At 36.9% G+C, this 16,714-nt stretch overlaps 1 protein-coding gene across 25 annotated transcripts in view; it reads right to left on the bottom strand.

The window, feature by feature from the left end:
- CAMK2D (calcium/calmodulin dependent protein kinase II delta) overlaps positions 1-16,714 on the bottom strand; it is a 167,436-nt gene that overhangs the window by 57,797 nt on the left and 92,925 nt on the right. For all 25 annotated transcript variants that reach the window (XM_035325607.1, XM_035325606.1, XM_035325604.1 and 22 more), the window contains exons 4-6: positions 12,043-12,097; positions 3,552-3,617; positions 892-964 (exon numbers count right to left, since the gene is read on the bottom strand). In XM_035325607.1, the coding sequence (XP_035181498.1) occupies positions 892-964; positions 3,552-3,617; positions 12,043-12,097 (194 nt within the window). The remainder of the gene's footprint in view (positions 1-891; positions 965-3,551; positions 3,618-12,042; positions 12,098-16,714) is intronic.

Raw genomic sequence — 16,714 nt, 5'->3', positions numbered from 1 at the left:
CCGGGGCCGGGGCCGGGGCCGGGGCCGGGGCCGGGCGGGGGGCGCCGCTTTCCCCCCGCCGCGCCGCTGCCCCCCGTCCTGCCCCGCCGCGGCTCCCCGCCCCTCAGAGCACGACGGCCTCAGGCACCCTGCCGGCCCCGGGGACCCGCCTCGGTTGGCTTGCTCTGACCTCTTTTTTTATTTTTGATTTATTATTATTATTATTTAATGAAAAGGACCATTTTAAAGGAAAGTCTTCGGCAAAGCTTACAAATTCGGCCAATCAAAATCTCTTGAGGTCGCGTTAAAGATTTGATGTCTTTACTCATTCTGCCTCCGCTTTCTGCGAGCTCTCTCAGAGGCATCAGAAATTGTAGCGGCCACTGAGGTAAAAAAAACACGGGAAGCGAGGTGTTTTGGGTAAATTATTAACTTCTCACGGTCCAATTTAGCCAGCAATTAGCATCACTTGCCTGAGGGTTCATCATACTCTAACGCAGCAGTGTGCGACCGGCTGTTGTGCTACTGCAACCCAGGGCTCAGAACAGAAGTGGTGTGTAAATCTGCAAGCTGACATACATCACAGCCAAAGTTCACCTCCATGTGCGTGCACAGCGATACACGGACACCCTTAATAAAATACCAGATGTGTTCAACAGCATGGGATAAATCCAGAGCCGTGGAAAAGAGGCAGCATTTTGGCAACCATTCCCCCTTTTGCCATGATGTATATTAGGCCTGTAGACTTGCAAACTGGAAAGAGGCGTCATGCATTAATTATTTGTTCGTCTAGCTGTTTTGAGGGTGAGCAGGATAGGCAAGGGAACAGCGCAGACAACCCGCCCTCTGCCCCTTCCCAGCAGAAAAACAACCACAAAACTCTTATCCAATTGATGGGCACCAGATACTGACCTTCAGGTCTCTGTGAACTATGCCATTTAGATGACAATGATTAACACTTTCTAGAATCTGCTGTATACAATGACTGCAAAGATACAAGGGCAGAATGGAAGGGAGAACATTTTAAAGGCACATAATCACATCAAATACAAAATAAAACAAAACTTAAAAAAATCATAAAGAACAAAAACAATTGTACATCTCCTGACAAGTCTTGATTGTATGTTGGACTGGAACAAAACAGTGTTAAAAACTGAGATATTTCCAGCTCTAACACAGCCAAAAATTAAAATAAAAATAAAAAATCACAAACAACAACAACAAAAAAAGACATTTAAACATGGACATAAGACACCTATTAAACAGAATCATTAGACTGCATTTTCATTCAGCAGTATGGAAGCTTTTTCCAGCTTCCAAAAACTGCGACACAAAAAATAAACTGGAGACAATAAGTTATTTGGTGATCTCTCATATTTTTTGAACATTTTTACAATGAAGTCAATATTACAAGTGCTGAAACAAGAAAATGTTCAAAAGTGAAATGATATACAGAAAGCAGATGAAAAAAAATCAAAAGCTAAGGAAAAGCAAAACATTTATCATTGTGAATCTAATGGTTTCTTAAAAACTATTAGCAGAATACAGCCAAGTCATTCAAAAAGGTGGCATGCAATTTCAGTTAAAGTACTGTTGAGCAATAATTTAGTAAAGAGTTACACATGGAATGGAAATCCACATTAAAAATGGAGACAAATGCTTTCTTTTGGCTCTTTAAATAATTGAATTAGCACCTATTTTTCCATGCCCAGGTTTGCAAGTTTTGACCAGTGTACCATGCCAAAAAGCACAACTAGAATATTAATCTTTTATAGCACTGGAACTTTTTCAGATGTTTTTCGGCACCACAAGAGCTTATAAATATTTTCGGTTTTCTTTGTAAAGATATCCTTGTGGCAGAGGTCAGTGATATATAGTGAAGTAATATTTATTAGTCATGGGCCAACAATCTGATTCTGCTCATCCAAAATGTTTTGGCCATGGAATTGAGAAGGAATGGTGATAAATCAGTAACTGGAGCCCAAACCTGAAAACCGTTTCTTATGCGAGTAGTTCATAACTCACCGAACTAGCTGCTCATGTGAGTAAAGACTACTTGCATGAGTAAGGGCTTGCAAGAGCAGACCAGTATTAAAATGCTAGGATATGCATCTTTAAAGTCCACTAACTATTTCTAAAGGGATACATACACTCACACATATACAGACATGTATGCACTATATATATATAGATATATGTATACACACACATCTATATATATAAGTATATAAAAATAGAGATGCATAATAACTAGAAATTTCACTTATTTGGTCGAGTTCTATTGAATATATAAATGCATATATATATCATATATATATTATATATATGCACAGCAACTTCCAATATGCAGTAACACTAGGACAGAAAAAAACATTGCAGTTTTTGCTTTTAAATCACAATAATCTTAAAACACAATGACACCATATGGCCTTTGGCATCAATACTAGAAATTGTGCCTGAATCACAGCAGGCAAAAATTCCTACTTTTTTTTTTTTTTTTTTAAACATAGCTCACCTCCTTCCACCCCACCTAAACTACTAATCTTGTTTGCTCTTCTACAGCATATTTTGCCATGTTATTCTACAGTTAAATGCTTATAGAAATGACATTCCTACCATTCCACTCCACCAGATATTAGTTAGAGTAATAAATAGTGGAAGCTTCCTAATATTTAGATTAACTTCTTCTTTGCTTGTTATTATTTTACCAGTGTTGTTAGGGACACTTAATGCTTTCCAGTCATCTGCCAATTCCAAATATAAAGAAATAACTGAAAATTATATGTGCTAAATGTGCATCAATGGTGGTGTGTGACTATGAATGTACAAAAACATGACAAATTCTTTAAATTTACTCTGAGATAAAGTTTCTCTGAAGAGTGTAGTGTTAGGAAAGCTACTGACCACAATGTTTAAGATTTATTATTGTATAAAGGCAAACAGATTCTGAGATGGAAAAATGCCCCTGGTATTTTATGCCAGCATGCAAATTATGATGATCTTCAATTTATTCTTCAAGTTTTTCAACAAGCACTTGCAGCAAATTACTAGAGATTTCAAATTTGAGCTCAGACTATGAGCTGCACAGTATAATTGCTTATTGATGAAACACAACAAAAAATGTTTAATTATGAAGAGGAAATTAGTACTTCTGGACCCAGAACAAAAATGGTATTTAATGTAAAATTTCTTTCAGAACCAATATGTATTTCAAATTTTGATCAGTAAATACAGGAATCCCTAGATAAGATTGCTGCAATTATATGTCCAGTTTGCAGAGAGGAAAACTGGGTAGAGTTTTTAATCAACATCACTAGTTTCCACAGATTTATCAAATTTAGATCCAATTTTAGCTTCTTCAGATCTGCAGACATCCAGACGTCATAGAGTTCATCACCACACAGTCTTGAGCTCAAAACCCCAAACTGTGCCTCTTTCAAAGACTAAGAGAACTCGAGGAGAAATCCAAGAGTCTCATAGACTGCTCATCTAATTGATGCCAAAAACCATGAGATATTTAAGTACCTGTGCTGGAATTATTAAAGGCAACATCAGAAAAATAAATGACTTACCTGGCATCTGCTTCACTGTAATACTCTCTTGCAACTATATCTTCAAACAATTCACCTCCAGTGACTCTGTTAGCAAGATGGGAAAGGAGATTGCAGAAGTGAAAATACAGCTTAAATGCAGCTTGACAGGAAGAAGTCAGAAAGGAATAACTGAAATATTTGAACAGAAATGAAAGAAGTCTTGACCAGCACGGTGAAGGAACTAAAGCAGTAGGTTTGTCAATTCAAATTATTATATGAATAAAAAGTAGGCAGTGGAAGAGCAATCATAACTGGAAAATAACAGCAAAATGCAGCAGCTTATTTGACAGGATGACGTACATCAGTTAAGGATGTCAAGAGTACGTGGTACAGCTACATGAATAAACAGGAACTGACCGGCAGGGAAAATTGTGGCTGAAGTTCAGAACAGTTCAGGACAATTTGAGAATTGCAACGTAAATTAGACATAAAAGGAGAATACACTAATGCTAAAAAGGAAAAAGGATCTTTAAAGGGTAAGTCAGAACACAAGAGAGGTATACCCATGTGCCAGATTGGTTTGCTTTCTATGCTTTTGCTAGAAGGAGTATTACTGAGTTGGAGGGACCTCATCAGTAGAAGAGATGTACCTTAATCAGCTAAATGGCTGACTTTTTTTCTCCTAAAATATTTTCAGTTATCAAAGAATGCAGGAATACTTTAGTGAAATTGCCACTTACAGTAAATTAAGAGGCATTAACAGCACAAAGGAAGAAGTGCACGAGCCAGAGGATAAGTAACAGAAGCAACTGAGTGTGCTTGCATACTTAGGATCTCACAGTACAACCAATAGTTTGATAGTAGGAAGTAGTTTAAAAGAAAAAAAAACCAACTGTGTTCTTAAAATCAAAAGATGACAGTCCGTAATGAATCACCAGCAGGATGCTGCCACAGTCTTGGACTGCATTTGAAATAGGGTGACAGTGATGTGCTTACATAAAACCTCTCCTTATATACTGTACACAGTTCTGGTCACTTGTGTTCAAAATGGGGTTAGAAACAGCCATAATGAGGAGAAAACTGCTACTAGGCTATCCATTCACTTACTCATCTTACCTTTGTGCAGAAGCAAAGTCAGTTTAGCTTGGCAAAACAGTACTTAAGGGGACTAAAAATAAATACTAAAGACAAAAATCATAAACTATGCTCTCCATAGAGGAGAGTTGTAAGGGGCAATATTGATACAATAATAAATGAACATACAGCATCTCTGTATAAATAGATGCTTAAAATCAGGAGAGGGTTTGTAACAATTATAAAACTGGTGTAAGGAAGACATTTTTAGTAAAAGTAAGAGAGATAGATGCTTAATTATTAAGATGAAGATCGATGAGCTTCTAAATAAAATCATGTCTAAAAGAACACAAAACAAAACAACAACAACAAACTTTGTCTGCCTGTGTCAACAAGAGAATGAACTCAAAAAAACAGGAGGATCTTCCTAGTAGTATATTCTAACATTTCTCTTTTATGGAACGCACTGGTATACATTCATAGCTAAATTAAAATCTTCATATATTTGAAGTGTTGTGCTGAACTGTTGAAAACTGATACAAAGCTTGAAAATGCACACAATGTGGAGTAGCCCTGGGCACAGCCTAAACAGAGCACCTCCAAACATAACACGAGTCAGCCTGATTCCTGCTTTCCAAAACCTTGATCCTACTGATATGCCAACACCAGTAACTCCGAGACTGGGGAATCAATGGTCATATTTCATTACTGTTTATGAAGGTAGTGAGCTTTCATATTACACAATATAATCCCAATGAAGTCCCAAAGTTAAAAGCTGAAGTAGGTTATGCAATGCTTAAATATTAAGATGCTTAAAAATCTATACTACAGTGAATATCTGTACTGAATACAATTAAGTTTAATACAATTAGGAAATTAAAAATAAGGATCCTTGGAATCTTCAAAACCAAAACATTCATTTCTAGTTTACTATACTAACAACAATTCCTCATAGATCTCAGTTATTCAGTCACTTAGATGATGACAGAAATGATCTGCTCAACCATTAACACAACCCCTTTCTGCTTTGAGAAAAACAGTTAATTTGTGTGTGTCTGTGTGTTTGTGTGTGTTTCCATTTACATTTGTGCTATATCATCCTTTTTCTGAGTTCATAACTTACTGACTTTGGAAAATAACTACTTTCAGGTAACAACACTGTTTTGTGCAAAAGTCTGCAATAAAATCTGTAGGAGGTAAAATAGCAGGTTGCCTAATTCATACTTTCTCTCTCTTTGCCTTCTACCTTCCAGAAACTGACTTAGATTGCTGTAACACAAAATGCTTAATTGACATGTATTTTGACAGTCTTTGATACCTCTTTTTTGCATGTATGTTTTCTACTATGGTTCTGGCAAAGGGGATTAATTCTTACTTTGTGATGTATGAAAAAACAAAGCATCCTTTGATCTTACTCTTCCCTAAAACACTCATTTTTGATCCAAGCAAAGAAAAAGCTTTTGTCATCAAAGTGTGTTTCAGTGGGAGAGAACACCAAACCGATGCATGTTCTTCTCAAGGGCAAAAAGAAAAAAAAAAAAAAAAAAAAAAAAAAGGAAAATGCCCTCTTAGTTGCTGACACTAAACATTTGCTTAGCATTGCTAACCACTGTTAAAAGATGAAAAAATAAAAACACGAACAGAGCAGATGAATTCCACTCACAAGCAAACAAGTATTCAGTAATTCCAATACTGTCACTCTGAAGGATACATTAGGAATAATTCTTAGAAGACAGATAACATAAAGAAGGCTGTAACAAAGGCAGGTAGTGCACTAAGGTCAGATTTAGGTAGGACTAAGAGAAGTCATAAGACGTGTATCTTCTGAGCCTCTGCCTGAGAAGTTCTTCACAGCAGCGTTAGTAACCTTTGCTCACTGAATGTGAGCAAGCCCTTGCAGCAAAAAAAGGTCAACTGTGTCCCAGTATAGGACAGCCAGCAGGCTGAGGGAAGTGATTCTTCCTTCCACTGGGCACTCAAACCACACAAGTGGCCTTCTGCCCTTTCCAATACTGAGGTTCAGAACTGAGTCTAATGGCAAGCAACCAAGGCGGTTGTAGCACATGATGTTCAGGAGAGGCTGAGAGAACCGGGTTTATTCACCACTAAAATGGGAAGGCTCAGGAGAGATCTCACTGCTGTCTACAACTCCCTAATGGGTGGGCACACAGAGACAGCATGAAAGGCAACAGACAAACTGGAACAACAGAGATGCTAAATAGGTACAGCCATCCCCAAAGGTGTCCCAGCCTTGACAAATCCCTGAGCAACCTGATTCAGTTGGACCTGGTTCAAGAAAGGTTAGACCAGATAGCCTCGAGGGATCCTTACCAACCTATGTTATTTACTAATTTTATAAATAAGGAACAGAGCCATTAGCAATAACTTTCTTTTTATTCTCCATAGTTTAGTACCGAAGTGGTTTCAAAGCATTCTACTCATTATTAGCCATCTTTTCACTAGGTTGATTTTTTCCCTCTATCCACAGTTCTGGAACATGATGACTAGGGAACAACTTGGGATAGCTAGCATGAATACAAATACACAAATACAAGAGATCCTTAGTTATGAGGTTTTCCTTGCTTAGTGAAGGCCATCAGCTAAACCGAAGAATCATGTACTTTTTGGTGAATACATGGCTCAGAGCCACTGCTCTGTGACCAGCAGGAACATTGAATTGCCTTATAGAGAGAGGTGTGCTGAAATCAGAACTTTTGGGGGCGTTGCTGATCATCAGAAATACTTAGGCTGATCTCTGAAATTAAATCTTATTTTAATAGCCCTTTGTAATTTATCATTTGATGGCTGCTTTGGTTAAACATTTCCTATTTTAAGCTAAAATAACAAAAAACTGATATATGGTACTATTCAGGAAAACAAAACAAAACAAAACAAAACAAACAAACAAAAAAAACGACATCACACATAGATTCTAGTCTATGTCCTTAAATTAGAAGCCAACTCCCAGTACAGTTACATTTTCTAGTGTATCCAGGCTGTACACAACATAAATGAAGAATGTAAACCAGAAGGTTAAAACAATCAAACCAAACCAAACCAACCAAATAAAAACCAAACAGTTTTGATCCTGCACTAACTAGCAAGCTACAGGAACAGCTGCCAAGTTACTTTCTCCCCACAGGATTAAAAGAGGAAGTATATGGATCCCAGTGCCCGTCCGATAGAGATACATTGCTGACTTCAGTGAGCTCCTAGCTCATGATGGGACATTTCATGATACGGGCTCTAGTGACTTTCAGGGTACAAATTAAAAGCCATGGGCTCTCACTAACTATTCTTGTTCTTGTGCAATTTTCTTGAAAAGCATGCTAAAAAAGCAGCAAATAAAGCACATGAGGTTGTTTAAACAAAAGTATTACAAACCCCATGTAGAAATAACAAGCCTCCCCAGGAATATTTTTTCAGAAAAGCCACGAAGAGGCAAGTAGAAGGATTCCATGTACAAAGGATGTTATTTATCTTTCCAAAGAGGTATATTAAAACACGGACTTTTTGACATCACTTTCTACAATCAATTAAAAAAAACTACTGAGCTTAGAATATTAAATGCCACATTTTTTGTTGGAAACATTCATAACAATATGTACAAAAATATTTACTTCATGTACTATATTCAATTTGTAAGAAAATTTTTTGAATATGAGAAAATGAAAACCCAAGTTAGCTAAGCCAGCTAACAAAAAGCCTCTGCTGATGATCACATTAACCTTCTTTCCTCTTGGCTTACATTTCTTATTTCTTAAACAGCATAATGAAGGTGGGAGGAAACAGTCCTACAAAAATGACAGTGTTAATATACTTTTTTACATTTCTGACCTTTCTACTCCTGAAAAAGACACAAAGGTTCAGACACTTACTGTAGGCAGATTGTTCTGCAGCCAGGCTTTTTTGGGTATTTTTTTCCTTCTACACACTACAGTCCCTCCACTTGGAATTCAGCAGCGACGCCAGGATTCTAAATGTACCAATTGTTGTGTGTCAACAAGTGCATTAAAATGGGAGATACTGAGCAAAGAGAATCTCACAGACTTGCACAAAAGAGTCTTCAAGGGCTACAGCTGTTTCCATTCAGATACAGCAATTAATACTGACAGAATTGATTGAATTTGAACTCACATAACATCATTAATACTGAAAACAATCTCACGCGTGCTTAGCAACTGAAACAGGTTGATGAAGAGATAAAAATATAACTACAGTTGCTTTAACCAGTAAGGGAAGAAGAATTAGAAACTTCATGGAGTTCATTGCCAGTCTTACTGTGCACACCTCATTATTCAGAAATCACTGTGTCTTGTGGGAGAAACATAACAGGTGTGAGTCCTTTGCTTGTGCAAAGTATTGCAGAAGGCTTACTTATTTATTTTTAAAGTAGGGAAGATCATGTCAGTAGATCAGTAAGATGACTCTCTTCCTTGGCAGTGACACCAAGGAGACACTGATAATCACTTTGCCCAGTGAAGCACAAAATAACGCCCATACTCAGAACTAAACGGCCATTTACATATTTCAGTTGTATGTCCAGGGCCAGTGTGTCAGCAACCAAAGCGTAATTACATATATATGGCATGACAGCTTCAGTGTAGATAATTCTCCCATACTCAGTGCTTCTTACAGGAACACCTCTATAAAGGAAATACTCCTTCTAGCAGAAAGCACTTCATTCAATGTTAAATGTCCAAATTCCACATGGAATTTAAGACTTCCACCTTCCCATTTTGGCATTAGAACTCTTCACCTAAACGCAAGCCTGTAGCAGTGAATATTAATCACTCTTCTCTCTCCATATGAAAGCATAACTATCACTGAGGTATAGAAGCAAAGCAACAGGCTTCTCCTTCAGATCACAGACATCTCTATGACATTTAGTAAAAAGAGATTATTAGAAATTCAAAATAGAATGTGACAATGATCATCTTTTTTTATTCAAGAGAAATAACTCTTCCTCTGCACTTTATGTGGGACGCAGTTTAAGGGAAATTTCTGAAGAAACAGTAGCACTGAATCCCACACAGTCTGAAAGAAATCATTAAGATAAAAAACACGATGGCATGTGTGGGTGGAGTGACAGTGTTACACCACAGTTGAGCTTTAGTTGGAAAAAAAAAAAGCACGTTACTTGGTCTTCATATTAAAGAAGTCTATATGGCACCTTTTTTTGTGGCAGCTCTTTTATGTACTTCTTTTAAACAAGCCACTAAACCTCATTTATAACTGCATTAAAGGTGGGGTTTCACTAATCTCGCCGTGATTTCTAAATAACGCCGTTCTAAATAACACCGTGATTTCTTATTTAAAGCAGTAATTTCTTAGCTTGAATGCAAAATAAACCGTGAAAAGCCATCCTTACTAATTAGGATACTTATCTACAAAAGATAAGTAAGTGTCAGCACAGTTACCACCTTTACCATTTAGACATTTTCTTTTTTTCAAAATAATTAATTTTGACCAAAAAAAAAAAAAAAAGTAAGAATCTGTGTATTTATGTTGAAGCCGTCCTTATTTCCTTATTTGAAGAAATTGAAAAACAAAAATGTGCAGACTGCTCTGGAGGAACAATAGATGTATGCATCTGTTTGTATGTTTTTCCTGAATGGAAGTGACACTGAAACAGAGGAAGTTCCAGTACGGTGCAGAATGCTTGGTACGCAGTCTATTTTTGGCAAGACTAATATATAACCTCTGGGTTATATATTAGTTCCTATTCCTGAGCACATGCTTCTATTTACTCTGGAAGTACCCAGATATAGATACTGATAGCTACAACTTCGATGTTCAAATTCCTTCTAGTTCATACTGCAATCATAATCTCCCGAGATAGAGCAGACATTAGATATTCAATTTAAGGTAAAAAATGCACTAGTGCAGTTACAGTAGGTCAGTTTCTAATAGTACAATAATATGGCACAAAATTAAAATACCATCAGTTTATAAAAGCAATGATGTCCCCAACACTAGCAGTTCTACATCCATTTATTGGAAGTGTTCAGGATTAAGAACATTTCAGCAATTCCATACAGAAAGATTTCCTTTGTAGTCCTTAATTTGAAAGAAAAACAAAACAAACAAACAAAAAAACAGGTATGTCAGAGAACAAGTATGCATGCTGTGCCCTAGAGCTGCTTTTAAGCCAACAGTCAGAACACTTACCTGGGATGTATACAAATCAGATATAAGTTCCTATTGTGCCCAGTTCAGATCAGAGTACTGAACCCTAAATGCCTTCACTGCAGACAGACCATGTATTTAATATTTTGTATTGCTAGTCTAAAATCTAGTCTAGAAGAAGTCCCCAGAGATTTGAAAGTCAGCAAATAAAACAGAAGGTAACGTGAACGTGAAAGCATGTAACTGATTGTGGAAGATCTTGTTTCTAACTTAGCTAAACTGAATGTACTTTTGTTTGCATGTTTGGAAGTGAGCTATTTCACAGTTCTAGGGCAATAATGTATTCTCATTCTAACCAGCAAAAACCTGTTGGGCCTTCGAAAGTTCTTAGTGGGGGCAGGAGGAGGTGGGAATTTGTCACATCCATGAAGTGCCATGTAAAAAATATGCAATTGAGACAAATTGTTTTACCTAAATATGTCAGTTTTGCAAAAAAATTACCAACCATTCATGTCTGCCCATATGCAGAACCAAAAGCAGTAGTTTTTCACGTGAATGGAAAAGTTTGTCTGTCACAGGGAATTGTGAAGAATATTACTGTTTTTCTTTCAAAGTTAAGAGTCTGCTGCTATATGTATGTTCATGTTGTCATGTTGTTTTACTAAACAGCATTATCTGGAAGAAACAAGGTTTCATCCCCACCTACCCCTTTCCGTAACCATCCCCTTCCCACACACACATGCTCCAACAACTCACAGGATTCAAATTCATAGAGTAAAATGAGAAAGACAATTCCTTTCTGTATGCTGGGCATTTTGTATTCTGAAAAGAGTCAAAATGAAACTAATCTTACATATCAGTAAACCATAAATCAGCAATAAAATTCGTATGATCTTTTTCATTCTAGTGAAATCAGGCTTACCTGTCAACGTAGCACTGAGGATTTGCTACTCCTCCACATTTGTTTATGTTTCCTTTATCAGACAACCAGCTTGCAGTGAATTCCTTTTTCTGAATTGTATGTTGGTTTAGCTTTGGCAGATAGCATGCAACTTTTACTTACACACCTACATTTTATATTAAAATCCAATACAACAGTATTCCTACTTTGAATAGTTTTTTAATGTGGAATTCTTACAGTGACCCTTACAAATTAGCTTTTACATATGCAAATGACCAAATATGTTACTGTCCTCCTAGCTCTGTTTACATTTATTTGTCCAATTCCTTGCACCAAACTCATGCATTAACCTTGTGAGGTTGTATTTACATCTGTTTTGAATACCACATTCCCAACATGCTAAACATATGCAAAAGACATACTTACAAGTCAAATACTAAGTAATGGAATCCTTCTTCTGATATGCTGTCATGAAGCCGCACTATTGAAAGGGAGAAAAAGATAAAAAACAGTCACCTTTTTTATGTCTTTAATGTCTCACTTTGATTTTTTGAGACTGTAGAGCTGGTATTGCATCTATGTATGTGTTCTCTCTCTCTTTTTTTTTTTTTTTTTTCCTTTGGCTGTTTGGTTTTAAATTCTCCACCCTAAGAACTGTCTTCTTCATAAGGTGAGTTAAGCAATATCACTGCACCAAGACTGTAATATGCAGGTCATTGTACAGTTACTTTTAAAGGCGCTCTGCTTTTCTTACACCACAGAGGAATGCTGCAGTCATTTCCTATCACCTCCTACTTGTATAGGATAGGATATGCACACACTGCACTTTGCCTTTGCCCTTCATGCTGAATCATAGCTAAACAAATACTAAAAACACAGACAGACTTTGTCTAAAAATACTGTATTAATATTATTCAACTCCCTCTTTCCTAGGCAGAGCCTCCAATCCATCTTTTAAATAGCATATACAAAGGAGTATCCAGTCACTGGACTTGGATTATCTTAGAACGGTATTCTTAATGTCATACAACTGTTTTTTACCAGCAGCACCACATCCTAGAAGTTGTCAACAAAACAAAATGAAAAAAAAAAAAATAAATAGCAAGCCTCAATTAACCGTAGATTTCAGCAGAATAACAAACTTCAAGGGCTATGGTAACAAATTCTGTAATCAGACAATAAATGCTGATTTTGAAAGAGAAAGCATCATCTTTGCTGTTTGCTAAAATGTTTGACTATATTAAAAATGGAAAACAAAACTGCACATTCAGTTCATAGCTCAAGATTCTTCAACTAACCATGAAAAATAAATTTCAATTAAAAAAAACAAAAACACTGTATGTAGTGCCCAATTTGTTTTTTTTTGTCTCTCTTTTTCCTTAGTCTAACTTTTAATTACATGCCTGAAATTTTAGTCTAGATGAAATAGTAATTTCAAACATCTAAACATGTTAACTGCCCAAACAGTAACTAATCTTGCAGATAGCTAGCAATAGAAGGAGAGGGAACGGCCTCAAGTTGCGCCACGGGAGGTTTAGGTTGGAAATGAGGAGACATTTCTTCTCAGAAAGAGCAGTCAGGCATTGGGATGGGTTGCCCAAGGAGGTGCTGACATCACCGTCTCTGAGAGTGTTTAAGGAAAAGTTGGACGTGGTGCTTAGGGACAGGGTTTAGTGGGTGACATTGGTAGTACGGAAATGGTTGGTGCAGATGTTCTTGCATGTCTTTTCCAACCCTAATGATTCCACGACTCTAATTTCACTGTAATGCAGTCAACACAACTACACAGAACTTGTACATCCTTCCTCGGAAAACCAGCTTTCTGTTCTCTTGAAACATACTCTTTTTTTTTTTGTAGTAATACACCACAATTATATGTAAAGAAAATGAAACAACTTGGTGTGACTCTTAGAGTACCTTTAAAAAAAACACACCAAAACACCTGCTTATCCCTTCCCTATCAAGTAAGATCAACTGAGTAACAACAATGGCCATACCATACTCTTGAGACTACTCTTCAGGGAAAACAATTCAAGTCCACATTTCCTATTAAGACTCCTTAAGCAAAATAACAGCGCAGCTGTGAAAATATAAATCCTATTCGGAGTACACAAATATTTTTATATGACAGAATCCATACAATACCGATTCCACACACTCATTCAGACCTTATACCAAACAGCAGTGTATTTTCCTTGTGGGATGTCTGTGCATGGAAGACCAAGAAAAGATCCATGTAAAAGGAGAAGAAATTTTGAGAACAGCAAGCTCACTCTTACAAGTTTAATTAGGTCATTTATGAAAGCATTTCATTTCATTTATGAAAGCAGGTAGCTAAAATAAATAAAACCTTCAAACTAAAACTAGATGCATGTGGAGATGCTCAGAGAAAAAAAAAATATATGAGAATAGAATTTACTTGCTATTCAGCTGACGCGTACTGTGGTAAGGGAATTGCCAGTTGGAAGCAGGAATATGGGAATATGGATGACAATCAGGGAGCTAAAGCCTATAGAGCTACAAACTGCATTGGTCTGAGAAGAAAGCAAGCTCTAATTGAAAAGCTGGCTGACCTTGGTAAAGAAGACTTCGTTTCTGTTAAAAAATAATAATAAAAAAAAGTAATACTCGGCTGCATCATACATTTCTGATTCAATCACTAGCTTCTGTCTCTTAACTGACACTGCCAAACAGGGTCAAAAAATGAATATGCTATATTCCCACTCAATTCCTATTGTGTGTTATCTGTATTTCCCTCTAATCTTCTTAACTCTCATCCCCTTCAACGACACGAGTGGTGAAGAGCTGCAAGGAGATGAATCTACTGGTAGATCGATGCTTATCAATGCTCAATATCCATGGTAGCAGCCAACAGCACAGTAGAAAGACCAGAATGAAGAGACTACACACACACTGCCTGGCTGCTGGTGCTTGGCCAGACCTACAGACAGCAAGGACCATCAAGAAGAGAAAAGAAATGAGTGCTTGGGGATATGACAGCTCAACAAGGTAACTGACTCTCATTAAATCACCATGAAGGGTGATTTCCTGAAAGATTTAAGGCACATGTGAGGAGGTGCCAGTAGCAAAAAGATGGGATGTCAAGGAAGCAGTCATTGGTATTTACAAACTTACAGCTTTCTCATGATTAAAACCTTGTGCCTACATACACCTATACATCTTAGGTTTTCTCCAGGAATGCATTAGTCAGTTGCAGAACCTTCACTTCCAATTTTAAAAATTGAAATCATAGCATGGTAGAGCTATGAACTAACGTGTGTGGTTTCTTTTAGTAACTTGAAATGAAATTGCAATTCCCAAAGCTAATTCTTCTGCAATTCAAAAAAGCTTTGTCAGCACCCTACTCCAAAACACTTACAGAACCAAATTAAAAAAATAAGGGTACTCTAAACTACTTTGCGTTCAAAACTGAGCTGATTTCCCTAGAAGGTAGCTTTATATATTATTCATTTTTCACACAACGTGTGACATTTAAAAAAATTTCAAATAAACATGACTTCTTTAGTTAATAATATTTAGCCCAGGGAAACATCTTGTGTTTACACAACACTGATGAGAAAACCAGTTTGGCTGACTCTCTGCCCAGAGCTCGTGATGATTCGGAAAAGCCAAGTAGGTCTAAATCAGAAGTTGTGGTTTTGGCTGGTTCTATATTCTAGATTTGTCTTAGTTTTTACAACATGCAAGCCTTGAGCAAAAAAGACCACGATGGCACATTGCTGCTATGATAAAATATATTTATAGACATTAAAGGGATGTATAGATTAGTATATTGGCATCAAATAGTGTAAATGTCAAGTAGTTTAAAATGTAATGGATTGAAAACCTGGAGCACACCAAAAGTGTAATACAACTAATTAGATGATAACAGTGATGCAGCAGCAAGAAATAGAAATCATCCAGATCTTGGTATCTTTGTACTAGTGCATTTCCAAATAACTCTAGGGAATATCACTCATCACACATTATTTATTTGTGTCTTTTTTTTTTTTCTTGACCTTTATTTTGAGTTGGGTTCTTTGAGTTCAAATTTCAATATCCCCAAATGTCTGCTACTTAAAGCAAACCAAATGTGGGATGAGACATCGAGTACTAGCCTAGAACAGTATCCCAAAACTTCTAGCTCAGAACAGAGACCACAAAAACATCTGGTTTTGAGTACACTACTTCATACAGTAGCATCAAAGATACTAGTGATGAACGAGTGCTCAGAAATTAGCAATGGCATTTAGTATGGACCCTTGGTTACATCACAGAGATGCAACGTCACCCTAAACCAGTGAACTTTTGAGTGTAGCTACAGCATTTTGCATATACATCTATGAGAAAGTTTTAAACTTCTTAAGACTTCAACATACAAAAGAAGATACATTTTGATAGCAACTGCCTGTCCCTGAAAAAGGTAAGAACTCAAAGCATAGCTTTTCTGTGAATGCTTTTTGAGCTGAAGAAGCAATCCTCTCCTCCTTGCTCAGTAAAAACGTTCTACTCAGACAGATGTAAGCTTTCATATTAGATTTCCCGTATCATGTATGGGTATTCAGAGCTACCAAATACTTCTTGCTAGGCGAGATGTTTGCTGCCAACTGCTTTTTCAAACAGCTCTGAAGCATCTAAAGAAACCCAGATGTTTCAGTTCTCTAAAGACATTTCAGAAAAGCATTGATTCTTAAATTTTAGAAATGAAATCCACCTTTAAAGTATTACTTTAGTATTAAAACAGACAGTCTTGGCTTGAGCTTGCAGCTGCAGAATAGTCAGCAGCACATATTCATTTCATACACATACTTACCCAGTTCTCATGGTTGACTCCCTTCCACTGCTACAGCAGGCTTTCTGGCAACCAGCTGAAGCAAAGACTGTATTCCTTAATTATCACTGTATTTGTATTTTTAACACAGAATGATTTCTTATGTGCATTTATGAGAAAGTCATCTCCTAGGTAAGAATGAAGTCAACGAGGCCCTATGCTCAGTAAGGCACAGTTTTAAAACTGTGATCCTGAGGGAACACAGTCATAGGAGAAGCATAAGCTGCATTTCATTGCCTTTGTTTCACAGCAATGCAAATCCCTTTC

This window comes from Oxyura jamaicensis, chromosome 4 (genome assembly GCF_011077185.1).
Source record: "Oxyura jamaicensis isolate SHBP4307 breed ruddy duck chromosome 4, BPBGC_Ojam_1.0, whole genome shotgun sequence".
Classification (NCBI taxonomy): domain Eukaryota; kingdom Metazoa; phylum Chordata; class Aves; order Anseriformes; family Anatidae; genus Oxyura; species Oxyura jamaicensis.
The sequence above is the reverse complement of the archived record's forward strand: the minus strand, read 5'-3'. Positions and strand labels throughout refer to the sequence as shown.